We start from the raw sequence: 16623 nt of genomic DNA, 5'->3' as shown, positions 1-16623 counted from the left end.
GAACAAGGTCAGAAATTGTTTGGTCGTGCCCTGAAAATCACTTTAAGAGGAGTGAAGATCCTGAAAGGGAGAAACAATTTTTAAAGTTACTTTACACAGTACCGTTTTAGAGGAGAGATTTCCATGAATAAAAAAAAAAGAGAGTTAACTTTTAGTAAATTTCAATCCAGAAGGAATGTCAGCAGCAAAAACCTGAGCTGCTAATCTGTCTGGTGTCCAGCAGAACTAAATAAACCTCCAGTCTGAGTCAATGAGAGGTTGCGTATGGTATTATGAGATCAAACTCTAATCCTCTTAGTAGCATTTTCCACGGAAAAACTGCCATACTATATGTATTCACACTGCTACCTGCATTATTCATATAAATGCTACATACACACACAAAAAATGTGGCTGTAATTACAACATATTGCTTATATATTGTATATTCTGAATCTGGTTCAGAAACCGTCCTAAAATGGAGCAAAAATATTACTAGGCATTTTTTGCTGATGTTCCCTTTATTCCGAACAACAGAACAGACTGTCCGACAGAAAGATGTGTATAATCTGGTTAGGGCTAAACATTTGTTATACATGCCCACATAAGTCCCTGACTCCCCTGTATGCATTAATGTCTCATTTGTAATTCAGAGGCAAAGTGTAAGGAGGCTGTACAAAACAGGTCAGTTTTAATTCCACGTTGTGGGGAACAGGTACATAGCCAGAGCTTGGCTAAGAAATTTAGCAGTGTCACCATGCAGAAATCTTGCTTTGCTATTTATACATCCTGCAATCATCAGAAAATATCAAAATTTTGTATAGTGATCCACTTGACCATTCAGAATGCAAATATGAGACTTCAAACTATTTAAGTAATTTGATAGTGTACAAATATAGTCATATCCAACAGAATTTTGTAGCTATTATTATAATGCATTATTTCAAGGAGAGCACAAGTAAAAAACAATATTCTTCCCAGACTTGCTTGCTCCAGAGATTCCTGCCTGAGGACTCCTCACTGCACACTCCAAAGTCTCTCTTACTAGACAGTTTAAACATCCACTTTTATCCAGAGAAATGAATTATTCATGTCAGCAAAGCCAATATCAGCTAGCAAGAGAGGATGTTTCAAGCAAACACCGATGCTCTAATTATAATTCTGTAACAAGCATTCTAAAACCTTGTGAGTTATTGTGCTATGATAATTTTTCTGATGAATTCTTACTTTGGCAGCCTACACTTACCATTAACATCTATACGACTGTTAAAATAATTCTACTGATAAATCAGTCATTTAATGCTAAGTTCTGTGAGTTTTTTCTCCATAAATTATAGTACAATGCCTCTTCCCCCCCACCCCCCAGTACACCATATTGTAAGTAGCTCCAAACAAACATCTACACACTATTCCAAAGAGAAAAACAGCCAGCATCATGCTATGTTGACTCCTCCTTATATCAAAAGCATCTCAGTAACTTTGAAAAAATCCTCTTACTAGTTACTACTTCTGCCTCACCCATTAGATTAGAAGTAGGAATTGCTGAAACAAGAGCTAGCTTACTTCAGAGTATGGGAAAACTATTAGTAAAAGACCACACTATTATGATAAATAATCTCATTACTGGGGACTATAGCATTTCAAAGCCCAAATATTTATACAGGTAAATAGACTGATCCACTTGTTTCTGCAGCAAATCCAAATACACTCCTCACAAAAACATTCTAGCTTGCTTCCTGGCATTGAAGTGTAGAAACTGTTCTGTAAACAGTGCAGTGATGAATCCCAGTTTCTTATCAAGTTGTCCTCCTCTCTCCCACCATCTCCCTCTGCTTGGCTTCTTTACTGGTTAAGGAGTATGATTCCACTCTTCTCTGCCCTGTTCCTTCATTTTGTGGTACTAGCGGGGTCTCCTTCTCTAGCCCCCTGTTTTCATGGATCTTACCTGAACATTACGTCTTTAGGAATGCTATTCTTCTCTCTGTTGAATTTGACAATGGTTTCAAAACAAATGGCCAGAAAGGAGGGATAAAGCCTCATTTCTTTAGGAAACTAGGCTAAAAATGAATCCAAATCAACAATTCAGTTTTTCAGTAATTTCCTGTGTTCACACACAGACAATCCCCTTCAGATGACTGCACTACAGACACACAGCACACTGACAGATCACTGTTTCAGAAAAGTAGATGAGAAAAAATGTAAGACCCTGACATTTTGGTTTGCACACAAAGGAACTGGCCTCTGCTGGAGTAACAGAACGCCTCATCTGTCCACTGCTAGTTGGGAACCTCAGCAGCTCAAAATTCGCTTACTTTGGTTTTATTTATTGAAAATAGATAGATAGACAGAGAAAAATTTTCCATGAATACAACACTCTTGGTGCACACACATATCAAGTGCCTGCCACCTACAACGTGACTATTTCTTTCTCCTATGCCTTGAAGATTTTTCAATTTAGGAGGAAAGAACAAGACACTGAAAGATCCAGTTAGGCAACAGTTAGAATTACACCAAGAAAAAGGGAGATTCCAGATTTAACAATGTCAATACAATTTTAGAGGCCAAATGTATAGAATATTGTGATTTTAGATCCAAGTGTGCTGCCATGTTACACTTTAGCCTCCAGCTCAAGCAAATTTAGCCTGCTGGGTTCACAGGCTTGGCCAGGGAAATAGCTCTGCTTTATACATCCAGTTATGAAAACACCAGTTTTGTGCTAGCCCAGAAGCTGGTAATAATATAAGATGCACTTAAATAGAAGGCAACATTTGTTTGGTGTAGTCCTTGTTGGCAACTTGAGGCCACCAACCAGGAGACAGACAGAAGCCAAGGAGGTTGTTAATGCATTCTGTTACATCTTGCATTTTGTCAAGGAGGATGGAATACTGCTATATCAACAACAACGCCAGTCTGGTAATGTGTTAAGTGTCACAACAAAAGCAATACAAGCTTTCTTCTGATCCGGATCTGATTACAATTCCAGGGGGACAAAAAAAGCAATTTGATTTGCTTTTCCTTTTTGAATTGTGTAGGTTTGCACTGGTTTAGGCTTTATAGCACTGTAAATTTGAAAAGAGAAATAGCTCTTAACTAACAGGGTAAAGTGCTTTGAATGAAACATCTTTTTATCATAAATGCCTAAATTAATGCTCACTAGTTTGAAATTTGTCATGAAAATCCCAAGATAAAGAACTACACAAGTTTACTCCTTTCAGCAAGTGAAATGGATGATGACCGAGCAGAAACCATGTAAAGCCATCAGGCTTTGTGTAACTTCACATATCTTAAATAATGATGGACCAAAGTTGGCAGCTGATTTTCACTTTGAGGTTTTTTGTTCAAAGTTCAAAAGAAAACCCAGAGGGTGAAAACATGCAGGCAAAACAGGAATAAAAGTTGTCATGCAAAGCAAAATGGTAACATTTCACTATTTTCCAAGATATTGTAGATGCCATAGTAACCGTGCTTTAAGAACAGAGTACGGTGCTGTGAAAATGGTACTATATAGAACTAAAATCCCAGAAAGACATTGGTGCTCAGCTGGAAACAGAGTTGAGTCATAGGTATGAAACCCTCAACAACGCATTCGGGAGCCTGTGATGCAAGAGGACTCTAGGAGTTTTTGCTTCTGCTCTCCCTGAAAGAGAATCACAAGATATTTCAACTATGGAAACCAAGGATGCAGAGCCATGAGAAATAGGTAAGGACTATGGTATATGAGAGGGGAGACATTTCCGAGACGTATAGTAAGCTCTGTATTTGGGATTTGCTTTGGAGCTACCTGGCCACTGCCCAGCCTCTGGCCAAGTGTCTCCTCTGAATCAGCACTTCCTCAGACAAAGCTTTGTTTTTACTGATGACTCTCAAGTTACCTCAGTAAACTGAGAGTGGAAAGTACCAAAACAGAGGCAGTACAAGAAAAGCAAAAACATGTGATTCCCATTGTCTGAGTCTAAAGCTTAAGTTTAAAAAGCTGAATCAGATGAATGATAGGGCAAGGGAGAAGGAAAAAGCAGAACTGTTACCTTACAAGGGAAACATCTGAGAAGGCAAAGTGAGAGTTTCGGTAGACACCAGGAGCCAAGAGCCTGGTCTCAGGGGCCCAGATTCCACCTGCACAGAGCTCAGCATTTCCATGGTCCAGCTGTGGGAGTCTACACGCCAGCCCACAGCATGTTCAAATCCTCAACCTTTATTTACAAGAACGAAGAAAAGCCTGAAGACAAGAGTAAAGAATCATATCCCAGGATTGCAGAACAACTTAATTTCTTCTCCTCAGTAACTGGAAAATAGGGAGTTGATGTGTGTCCCTGAACAGATGATACAAAATCCCAGACAGTGACAGCTCTCTGATCACCAGAAAGATAAATGAGTGCTTTCAGACCATAGTGGTACTCCATGGAGAGAGCTCTATTCTTATTTCTGTCTCAGTCTGATGAATGTCACACCAGCAAAAAGATTTAAAAAGGGGAAAAGGGCAAACTTTCTCTTGGCTGTGGTGTGTACAGTATGTTAAATGTTTTGTAAGTCCCCACTTCCCCAGGGATGGGTTATAATTGCCATGGTTGTGCATGTGGAAAACAACAGGGGGGAACAGATGAAAACAAAAGGAAGAAGAAAAGAAAAAACCTAAACTGATCAAGAAAAGAACAAGCGATCAAGAGGGGAAGCAAAGGACTGACCCATTTTTCATAAATAAGGCTCTTCAAAAAGCGCTGTTTTTGAAACGACCCAGATTGTCTGCGTTAGAAAAGGTTACATTTTTAATCCACTCATTTGACATGCATTATGAGAAAGATGGAAATATTCAATCAAAAACCTAAGACCTTCCGTACAACTCCAGGGAAAAACGTCCATACAGAGAAAGATGACCAAGAACAACTCCTCCCATAACATCACAAATATCTGCCCGTTACAGCATTTCTTTCAACACAAACATTATTCAAACGAATTTTATGGCTTCTTTTACAAGCCTGTTAGAGAAGGAGAAAACACTTTTAAACCAAGCAGGGGAAGAACAGGTAGTTGGCACCATTATCCTTTCCTAAGCGAACAATATTACAGGTGACTGACACCCTTTAATAGAGGAATACTGATTTTCAAAACTGAATTGGCGTGTAAATTTTATCCTGATGTTTGGAGAGAATATTTTCAAAAAGACAATTAGGATAAAATTAGTATCTTTCAGCAGAAAATCACTATAGGTAGCGTATGCTTTGGAAGTGACAGTCCTTAGAACCATTAATGGTATTCCTTCTAATGTCCCATATTGGATTTCCCATCTGGGAAAAAAAGAGAAATTTGTTTGCTAGATTGGTACATGCAACTGCCTTTATTTCAGACCTGAGCTAATGCCCCCAAAATGCTCATCCTTATGACATAAAGGCTTGAGTTAGCCACCAAACTAAGGATAATGTACATTAAAAGTTTTTAAAGGACAAAGCAATGTCTCTCCCCACTCCCGCCCCAGCTTAGTTTGACCCAACTTCTGCTTTAGTGGCTTTATGTATTTTCTGCTTTACAATTACTAAAACTTCTCCATGGACAAAGGAGGCTTCAACAATGAAAATGAAGCAGTTTTATTACCTCAGACTGGCAGGCATCATAAACCCAGACAACTTTGCAACTCTGGAGAGACTGAGAAGGATTAGCTGATGCCTGCTTCAGTGAGGGCTTCCCTGCCTTTACACTACACAGCGCTTTTTCTGTGTCGATTCACATAACACACTTCCACCCAGTTCTCGAGTGAGCCTAAACACGTGGCCCTCCTTTGGAAGAAGTTGAAGAGAAGTTGACAGACTACAGAAGTGAGAGCTAAGACTAACTACCACACTTTCCTTTCCTCCTTTTGTGCCTATTTCACTGGTTGCCACATACAAAGGAGACAGTAACTCCCAAGGGTACAAGAACCTGGAAAACAAGGACAGATACGACATCTTCTCCAGAGAAGCACATATTCTTTCAAATTAAGGCTCTGCAATGTGTTTGAAATCAGCCATAAAATGCCAACATTTTAAGATTCCTTTGTATTACCATTACATGAAAACCATTCACATTTTGAAAATGTCTTGGTTTAGCTATCTTGATAGTACTGACCTAATGAAATGTTAAGGAGTTCATTTGAGGAGAAAAGTTAGTGATTTTACTTGCCAGGAAAAAGATCCAAGTCTTTTCAACATAATTAAATGTTATTAAAAAAACTTTTGAAGTACATACTATTTAACATTTGCACATATTTAGTAATCAAAAATTCAAATTCAGTGATATGAAGTGGTCTTGAACTGTGTCACGGAAATAATCTAATATAAAGCCTTGCTTTCAGGTTACAGTTTAGTTAAAATTGCAATGCATGATTATACAAGAATAAAGTAGATACTGTGTAGACTAGCAGCAGATCCATCAGGGTTTAAGACAGTTAGACAGATGACTTTAAAATTAATGCAATTACAACATTTAATTGCTGTCCCAGGCATTTTCTAGTCACAAATGGAGATTGTCTCATACAGGAAAGACTGGCGTGGAGATGTGCTGATGCAGAAGTTAAAAGCAAAGACATCTGCCAGAGTCACAGGACCTGGCCAATAGTTACCCTCAACATGGAAGTGGAGAAGACAAAGTTGAACTGCTGCAGGATTTTCTTTGCTGCTCACCAGCAAAACAACAGAAATGTCCACTAAAAGAAAAAACTCTCTCCCCCTGACCAAAAAAGCAAATATCTGCCCAAGTCTTTAACTTATTTGTCAGGAAAATTGCTTGTATAATCAGATATTATGGAGGTTTTCTTTTGTACCCTTTATGAGTGCTTACCACTTTGGCATAGAAATTGCATAGCACAGTTAGTGCTCCGTCAGAACGCGGGACCAAAGTACGAACTTGTGGGATGGTCAGGCTTGACAAATGCCAAGAACACACCTTATTTCTCCAGAGCATTACCACCACAAAAAAGGCTCGATCCCAAAGCACATTCTACAATACACACATCTTTCAAACCAATAGGTTTGAACTTTTTTGAACATTTTTGATCATTTTACAACAGTTCTCGCCATCACCTAGTTCATTCACTCTCTATGGCATACAGCAGCCCGTGCCATATTGCTAGCTGAAGGAATTACTGGATTCCTTCTCTCCTAGGGACATTGTAAAGCTTTGAGTCTGGAATATATCTTTGCATTAATTTGTATATGGAGATGTTTAAGGCTTGGTCTTGTTAATAATGATAGAAAAGACTCACAAATTCAGCATGGAGTTAAGTTTTCTTTGTAGTTTTTAAGGCCAACCTCTAATATTCCTCTAGAACAGAAATGTCATTCTTTATTGTGTTTTACATATTATTTCATTATTTGTAGTAAAAACAACAGCCTCTACTAAATTCTGTAGTTTTTAAACTAAATTTCCATTTAAACTTTACAAAATGTCTAATCATACCTGTTTTCTCCTTATTGAGTTCTACAGAAATTAAAAAAAAAAGCACAACATAAAATCCCAGGCCCTGAACATATATACATGTGCATAAAACATATTGCACGTGTTCATAAAACATATTGCACGTGTTTACACGAAATGAGAAAAAAAAAATCTCTTTTTCTGCTTGCCATCACTCTCAGCTTACCACTACTTTTTACTCATAACATATAGCAGGAACCGACACCACCCAGCACTTGGACATCCCTAAAGAAGCCCCATGTTGCAGCTCTGAGCTGACATTGTCCTGTTGGGCATCACAAGAGGGTACCACAAACTTGTCTGGAGGATGGTACTTCTGGGAACAAGCAGGACAGGGTAGCTTCTGTTGTTTAACAACAGGTAAAGGAAAATTTTATAGATAAAGCCACACACTCATTCTCCCCCCCGCACCTTGTAAAGCCTTGAGTTTACTCATAACAACTCTTGAAGAGAACCATTTACCGCCAGTCATGCATAGGTCCAAATTCGGCCCCACAGGAAAGAGGCATGGCACCCTTTAATTGTGCCTGGAGTTTATACGAGCTCATTTATTTAGGTTTCATAAGATACTGACCTTTAGCTGATTACTATCATTACTTATCATCTGAAAGCATGCTAGCAGCCTATATTTCCCCTTCTTCCCTGCACACTGCTACACAATGTCTAATAACACCGCAATCTGAGAAAAAGGCTTTCCTCATTGGAAACATCTCAGTTTTGTCTTCTGCACTCTCAATGGTTTGCACTTCCAGTACCCTTGAACTCCCAGTGTTCAGCCAGAAGAGACCTTTAGGCTCTCCCACATCCCACAGTGAAAGCAGCTCTGCTAAACACTGATACTAGCAGTACATTTCGAAGTAGCAACAGAGATTTCACAGCTAAAGGGTGGCTGCTCCCTTCAAAGCCTTCCAAAGCCACACTGCGGCCACTCTGTCACCATGCATGCACCCACTGAGGGAACCTGCATCTTAAACACTTCCCTGTGTGCAAATGGTAGCTGTGCTGCAAGGACCTTGAATAGATGTATTGCTTGCTTCCTTACACATCCTCAGTCAGGAAGCTATTTTCAAGGCAGATTCCATGGTTCACTCATTCTTTTCCATTTCCTGACACTTTGTTCTCCAGGAAGCGAAACTGTGCCCTGTAATAGCTGATGGCCTCACATAGACACAGAAAGAGGGTGTCCCCTGAGTGCAGAACTAACTGCTGCTTCCCTGCAGTACTTTGAGTCTTTCTGAACAGCAAATACTTTTACAGAATCATTGCAGAACTAGGACTGTAAGTCTTGTTAAGTGAACAAAAGGAACTGACTAGCAAATATTTAGATGAAGAGTATTTCTACTTGAGTAACTGGTAAATAAACATAAGGAGTTTGTTTTATTCTGATTTCTGTCTCACTTCAGAAATATTTCCAGTTACCTGTGAGGACACAAATGCAAAAAGCACACACAAAAGGAGTCCTCTTCTGAGACTAGCAGAAAAATGGATGAATCAAATGTTACTGGTAATAAAAATAGATGCAGGAGAGTTCAGCCCTCTGAGAACAGACTTTTTGTGCCACAGGGTCAGACAGGTCACAACATTATGAGCTAAAACCTTGAATAAAATTACACATCTTCCACTGGTATAAAAACCAAGTTACTCTAAATTACTACTAGGAGGGGGCTCAGCTGCCAACAGGTCCCGACCAGTTCACCAGGTCCAGCTCTTGTCCTCCTGAACACCCACACACAAACGCCCCAGGCTCAGGGAACCAGATGCAGTGTAGAGGCATTGGCCTCTCCCTTTCATTCATTTCTTTGTGATCATGACCAAACACATGTTCATGATACCACTGTGTCATCACCAGTCATATGCATGTGCGTGTCCCATCAGCTGATCAGACAGGACCCATCCCAAAACCAAATGAAGACCTCTTCTGTTACGTGAGGATATCAGGCCCCTGCTCTATGCCCAAATGTGCATCTACCCTGGCTATGTAACCAGAGCCTGTGTTTAATTGTATGATGTGTGTCAGAATTGATCTGACATCAGAGCAAATGGATAGGGTCCGTCAGCTCTGGACTGGATGCCAAATACCATCAGATCAAGGCATCACGCAGATATTTTGATGGTGGAAATGGAGCATAAAATAACAATTTGAATTGGTCTTTGACGGGATAGGCTCTTTTCAAATAAAAGTAACTTTTACAATGGACCATTAACATCCAAAAGAAAGGAAGAGCTTCTCCCTAACAATGTTGCTGTGACTGGCACAGGGTCATGCTCCTAAAAATCCCAAACTTTCACAAAGAAGGAAAGCCATTTTTCCCACCTTACAGCAAAGACTGAGAAAGAGGACCTGAAAAGCTTTCAAATGCATAAAATCCTGCTGCAAAGGAAAGGAAACAATCTGTTTTTCACAGTCACAATGGGCAGGACAAGATGACACAGGCTTAAATTGCCATAAGAAAAATTTGTGGTTTATAGTAGAAAAACTCTCAAACACTAAGGATAATGTAAAATATACCTCCTAGGGAGGTTATGAGCATTTACCATTGGAGTTCTTTCAAACGAGGTTAGAAAAACACCTTTCTTTGGTGGAATAGTTTAGATATAGCTAATGCTGCCTGAGGAGGAGGAAGGGGAGTCCAAATTAAGGTTTTTTAGATCCCTCCCAGCCCCATTTTTCTATGGAGAAGTTATCCCTACATCTACCTGCTTAATTTTCCCTTTCTGTAGCTCAGCAGTTAATTTGAGGCTTGTGGGAAGGAGCATATAGCAGGCCTGAGGTGCAAGAGACTGCTTATTTGGGATAAAGTCAGAAGGAGTTAGGGAGCAATTTCTTTATTATGAATGTGTACATATGTGCATAAGCTCTCTTACCATCAAAACCAATGTAAATAGGTAGAATTGTATCAAAGGAATAATCATCAGAATTTTAATTTTACAAATGTGGAATGCAGGGCACAGAGGTCTGAACCATCTGTAATGACACAGCAAGTTATAAAAATGAGCCTGAAAACTGGACTTCCTGGTTCCTCAAGTGACCTATCTGATGGACTACACACTCCTTTGGCTCTCCCTCCCTTGCCCTGCCTCCCTTCCCCCCAAGAAGGGACTACAAGAATTGCAGCATTTCCTCATGAAAGTCTTGCCTGCAGCTGTGGGAAGTCGGACTACAATAGTGTCAGTAACTTCTGCTGTAACAAGAACACACATCACAAAGATGATCATTACCAAGGGAAAAGAAAACCATGAAGCTGACTCAGGACTTGCACCTTGCAGAGCTGATCTTGGGCTGCTAATCCCCATCTCCATTATTTAACTTGCCTCCTTCTGTCTAACCGTTGACAGAAAGAATATATTCCTCTACAAAGTGATTATCTACAAAAATAAAAAAAAAAGAGGACAGAATAAAGGACATACTGTTGATAAAGAACAGAATTGTTCTTTACACAAGCACAGAAGAGTTCACAAGCATTTGCAAATAAAGCATTGCTCCAGTCTGCTGTGCAAAAGGAGCTGTCTAGTTCAGCATTTGCTGGCCACTTTCCTAAGGCTGCTGTAACTTAAGCCTGTAGGAAATCAGAATCAGAGTTGAAGATTAGAACTGAAAATCTCTCGTAACAAAGTATTATAAAGCCAGTGTCAGTTCTTCTGCACTATTTCTTACCAGACTGCATAGGCTTGCTTCCATTTCCCACATGCCAGTGCTAGAACCCAAGGAGAACCCACACTTCAATCACCCTCAGGAGGCCCTGCCTCTCACAACTGACTATGCCAAGACACGCCAGGGTCCAAATTAATTTTTAATTAATTTGCAAGAACTCTGGTAGGCTCTAAGCTCCATCCAGAGACCAAATGGTATTTGGATTCACCATTACCAGTAAGACAAAACAAGAATTAAAAGAATTAAAGAATAACGAATTAAAAATACATCAGGAATGTGAAAGTCGGAAACATCTCCCAAAGCATCAACGGCAATGCTTTAATTGGTCATTTTCTCAAAAAAACCCAAGAAAAGCTTCTGCGTCACTGGAATAAATATAATCAAATTCTTTGCGTGCTTAGGTCTTTCTTAGCTTATTCGAATGGCATATTTAACTTTTGATTTATAAATCAAGGGATATTGCTCACTGCCATAAGATGCATTCCACTGGGGCTCAAAGTCTTTAGCAGATCCACACTGTGCGTACTTTCTCCTGATGGTTTCACATTCATGTTCATCAACACTCAGCAAGAACCATAAACAAAGCCCTTCTCTCAGATGCACACATGCAGTTCCCATTGACTTCGCTGGATTTTCAGCTGACTTCAATAAGAACTCAGTGTGCATGCAGAAGGGCAAAACTTGGCTCTGCACATTTAATTAAATTACATCACTAGATACCTTATAAATGAAGGGCAATGCAGGCCATACTGAAAAGTAATATAAACTGAAAACCCAAAAGTGTAGCCAAATAAATTCAAATTTCAGCCAGGTTTTCCCAGAATAATAAAAAGGGCACACATTTTAGGCAAGATGAAACAAAACCCCTGTAATACCTCATTTACGGAGTGTATTCTGCCTCCTTTAACAGGACAAAGTATGAAACCCAGTTATCCACATAAGGCAATGATCTTCTTGTCTCAGATACAGCAATGATATTGGCATTTGAAATGATTAAGTAAAGGTCAAGTTACAAGCTGTGATTTGCTAAGTCATTTTCTGCATCTATATTCATGCTCTGTAAGTTATGAAGCTCATTGAAAGTGAGTTTAAAGCATAGCAGAATACCACAGTAGAAAAAGTAATTAACCATATGATATCAATAATTAATATTATATATATTATATTATATATAATATTAATTATATTAATTATATTATATATTATATTATATATATTATATTATATATATTATATTATATTATTTTGAATCTATTCTAATAGCAGTATTTTAAAGATATCAAAGGCTTGAATCCAGGAGTATCTATCTAAAATCTTTCAACCCTCTTTGCCACCTGGCCAAAAGAACACCACAACAAAAATCCCACACAACCTAGGAACAATCCCCTTCCAAATTTCAGATGACATCTAGCAACACATGACTTCTGCCAGGTACATTAGCTAACACACACTAAGCAAAGCAATGCCACATGTGTTTTCTCCAAATTTCTTCCCTTTATTTTACCTTTATTCATTCCATGATGTAATAACCTGTGCCTTTTTACTGCCTCTTTAAAAATATCTACCTATTAGGATGAAGAATATTCTGCCTTCTAAAAACCCAACTACCAACAGGCTTCCTTGGGCTTTCTGTTTGGCTGACAAGCGCTCATTAGTCTGCAATTACAAATTTATACACAGAAGTACTCAGAGATAGAAATCACAGGGGGAGCTTGATGTTCATATGTTTGGTTTTTCCCCTCTGAGCAGGAACATCTCTGATGATTTTCACACTTAAATAGCAGAACAGATTTTATGAATCATTTTTTTCTTCCTGGTTGGAACAACCCCTATTCCCTGTTGCATTATAATACTGAGTCACTTTGTATAAGGTTGGTCATTACTGCCAAGTCAAGGGAGAGAGAAGGGAAGTGGATGAAATGCTCTGAACGTACATGTGTGATGGGATATATGTCAGGCTGCTTCTTGAAGCAAATTATTTAAAATCAGAAAAAAAAAAATCATTACAAGGCTTCTCACTTAAAGGAAAACTATTCCACAGATATTGAAAAAGTCCAGTAAATCTAACGCAATACTGACGATCAAAGGGATTGTAAAGACTTTTCTTTTTAAATGAAGCGAGGGTCTGGCCTGTTACAAATGCTGAGTCGTACTGATCATTCACACCAGATTACACAGTAAATTAAATAATTAGCGTGGTGGAATCTGTTTCTCCCAAACTATGGCACTGTCAAATTAATAGTTACGAGGTCCAGTGGAGCCCTGCTGCCTCAACATCACCTCCCCTCCTAACATTGCGCCCTGACCCTGGCAGCTTGTGAAGACACCTGTCTGTCTCAGAACTGCTTCATGTAACTCAGTGACTCCAGGTCTACTTTCTGTTGGCTCTGATGGAGCACGAGCTTAGTGAATTTACAGTGTGTTACAAGGAACATCTTTTTCAGATTAGCCTTTGCAGTTCTGGGTTCACAATGGGGAAACGAAGGGTTTCCCCCCTCTCCCCTCAGTCCTAGAGGGACAGGGCTGGTGCAAGGAGGGAGCTTTAACAACTTCCATTTATTAGTTCATTTTAAATGCATAGCATGACTATTCGTTGAGTGAAATAAAATTAGGTACCTTACATGATCATTTTTCAAGAAAGATAATTTTAAAGAGTTAAGAAAGAAAAAAAAACACCAGCCAAAAACTCTGCTTTTCTGCATGTCCTGTTTAAGCAATGACACATGAAGAACTTTGTGTTCGAACAATTACCTGGTACTTTAAATAGGACACTAAGGGAGTAACATATTACAATGTATTCACACAGCATGAGACAAATCCGCCTCCTGGGAATACTGGTGCAAATCAGAGTAACTCCTCGGAGGTCAACTGAAGTACACCAGCATAAAACAAATGTGAGGCAGAGCGGAATCAGGCCCATCTACCTCTATTTTGATGCAGAGGTTGCAGATCATATGCAATGATAAAGTGAACAACATAAGTATAACTGACATCTACTCAATTGATCTCACATCCTGCCGACTATTCACAGCTCCAAATACAGGGCTAAAGAACAATGGTTTGAGGAAGGAAAGCAGAAATCCTGGTTCTTCCCCATTCACACATTCCTATCTGCTAAAACCTCTGACTTGAACTGCCTTCATCTCCCCACACTGCTAAATCATTGTAGGTTTAATTTGACATTGTGTCCCCCCCCGAAGAACAACTTCTCCTTACAACAAAAGAAAAAAAAATACCAGGATGCATGGGAGAGAAGATAAATGCAAAAATCTGTGCAAGCATGAGAACCTACAGACAGACAAGCCAGAAAATCCCTATCTAACATACCATATGCATAAAAGACACTAGCAAATTGATTATTTGGAAAACTGGCACTGAGAGCGAATAATATGTGTGCAAGGGAGGAAGACTAAAATACAAGGCTATTTCAAAGTACGGTGCCATTTGTGCTAATTTCAGTGCATCTGTAATTATTTCCTACAACTTCATGATGTCCTGAACCAGCTTCCTCCTCCCCTGCCAGGCTGATAAAAGGAACCTTAGCAACACACTAAATATATTATGCAATGTATTGAATACTACCGAGGAAAAGCACTGAATTACACTGAAACAAAGAACATCAGGTGCGAACATCACCACCTCCAGGGAAAGATCACCTTTAACTATTTATCACATCAGTAACTGCAGGCATTCTCTTATATCTCCGTTACCAGCACCTAACAGTATTTGCTATGTTTAACAAAGTTAAGGTGAATTTTACCTCAAATCTACTTAGGCTCGAGCTCTTTGATCGAGATTTCTTGCGGAGATAGACCGAGAAGAACCGACGCACTGTGAACTTCTTCATGTTCATGTCCATTGCCCCGTCCCAGCTGCGGCACGGAGCACGAAGGAGCTGCGGCGCTGCCAGAGAAAGCTAGCGCATCCCGATTGCCCCCGATTTACATCCACAGGCAGGAGATCCTCCGAAGCGTCTGCTTCTGTTCCTCGAGCCGGGCACAGCTAGATGTGCAAGGGGTACGTTGCCGGAGCCATGGGAGCCCGCTGCTTGCAGTGCGGAGCATAAAGGCGTGATACTCCCTCTCGTTTTCCAGTGTTTACATTTCGGTGCGGCGAGCCGAACTCTCTCTCCGCTCCCTCTCCTGCTCGCCTTAGGTCCTACTACATCCAATCAGGCTCTGCTTCGGCTGCATGCATAATCAGCCCCGGCAGATGACAGCTCCTGCGTCCCAGGCGTAGCAGGTTTGAGATAAATATTAGATGCGTCTATTGCTTTGCACTCCCTCTCCTCTCAGTCAGGCTCTTCCAATTTCTTGGTTTCCAAATCACATGGGGAATAGGCACATGCTGCACTTCTGTTTTTAGCTCGGAATTTCAACGCTGCTATAATTACTGAGGGCTACGGTGGTCAGATCCGAGAAGAAATCAGCTCCTGCACAAGAGTTTCTCCTGGGAGAAGGCTGAAAGACGCCATGAACCCACTGCTGAAGCAGAAGGGTCTGAACCTCTTTTTATTCTGGGGACTATGCAAAATAACATTGCTTCTCCCTCCCCCCTGCCCCAAAATAAAAAAGCTTAAATTCCTGTTCACACATTACCCACCCACTTTACGTTAAAATACCTAACACTGGCACAGCTCTGAAAATAGAAAGCAAAATCTAAATGGTAAGTACTACTGTTCTTATTGTACTACAGCAGGGAGCCACAGCCCTTCTAAGAGGTTAAATCTGTACATCTATTTACAGGCTGTAATGTTGAGCTGCTCACTATACTGGAAGCATGCAGACTTATAACTGCACCCCCACCCCTCCAACATATTCACATTTTTTCAGCTTTTCTTCAAAAACTACTGGATTTCAATGTGATCTAGAGACTGAAGAGCTTTCTCTGCGTGCCGCACACAGCTCAGGCTCCTTGTCCTGGGCAGGCTTTCCTTTCTGACTACCAAGGAGCACCCAGACATGCCTTTCTCCCATAACCTCATATGGAAAGTGAATGACTCTGATGACTTATTAATGACTCAGATAAATAAGCCCAGGGAGAACGGACACCGCTACAGCCTGAGAAGACTCTCAGAGGTTAAATGACAATACCACTGCAGTCAATCTGCTCTAAGAGAGACACACATTTTGCTTTAATTGCATGTCTGGACCCTGCCGTGAACTATGTTGGCTGGTCATGCCTGTCACTACCTGCTTTGTTCTCAGGTTCTCTGTCCCTCTCTTCTGTCTAAAGCTCACCACAGTCTATATGTACCTGGAAAAGCATTAAAAAAAAAAGAGAAAGAAGAAAAAAGGAAAATAATATTTTTGCACTTATGTTTTCATTAAAAAGGAGGTCAGAGTGGAAAGGCTACCATTAGCGCTGGGCTCTATAATCTCCTATAGCCTCTGACTCTTCTGTGCCTGGACCACTGCTGTCCCCTCCATCCTAAGGTAACTGTAGCACAGTGGCAGTCTGTGCTTTATCCCTTTCTCTTCTCAGCACCTCCTTCTGATAGCTTCTCTAATTCTCTTGTTTTGCAACAAAAGTGTATCTTCTGGGGTTAC

The 16623-nt window shown here is 40.1% G+C and overlaps 1 protein-coding gene across 2 annotated transcripts in view; it reads right to left on the bottom strand.

Annotated features, from left to right (window-relative positions):
* The window catches only part of RPS6KA2 (ribosomal protein S6 kinase A2), a 202825-nt gene extending 187473 nt beyond the window's left edge, over nt 1-15352 (bottom strand). For both annotated transcript variants that reach the window (XM_068405539.1, XM_068405624.1), the window contains exon 1: nt 14835-15352. In XM_068405539.1, the coding sequence (XP_068261640.1) occupies nt 14835-14933 (99 nt within the window). In that variant the 5' untranslated portion in view covers nt 14934-15352. The remainder of the gene's footprint in view (nt 1-14834) is intronic.
* Nucleotides 15353-16623: the final 1271 nt, after the last annotated feature.

Source organism: Nyctibius grandis, chromosome 1 (assembly GCF_013368605.1).
Source record: "Nyctibius grandis isolate bNycGra1 chromosome 1, bNycGra1.pri, whole genome shotgun sequence".
Classification (NCBI taxonomy): domain Eukaryota; kingdom Metazoa; phylum Chordata; class Aves; order Nyctibiiformes; family Nyctibiidae; genus Nyctibius; species Nyctibius grandis.
Note: the sequence above shows the minus strand (reverse complement) of the source record. Positions and strands in the feature narration are given on the sequence as shown.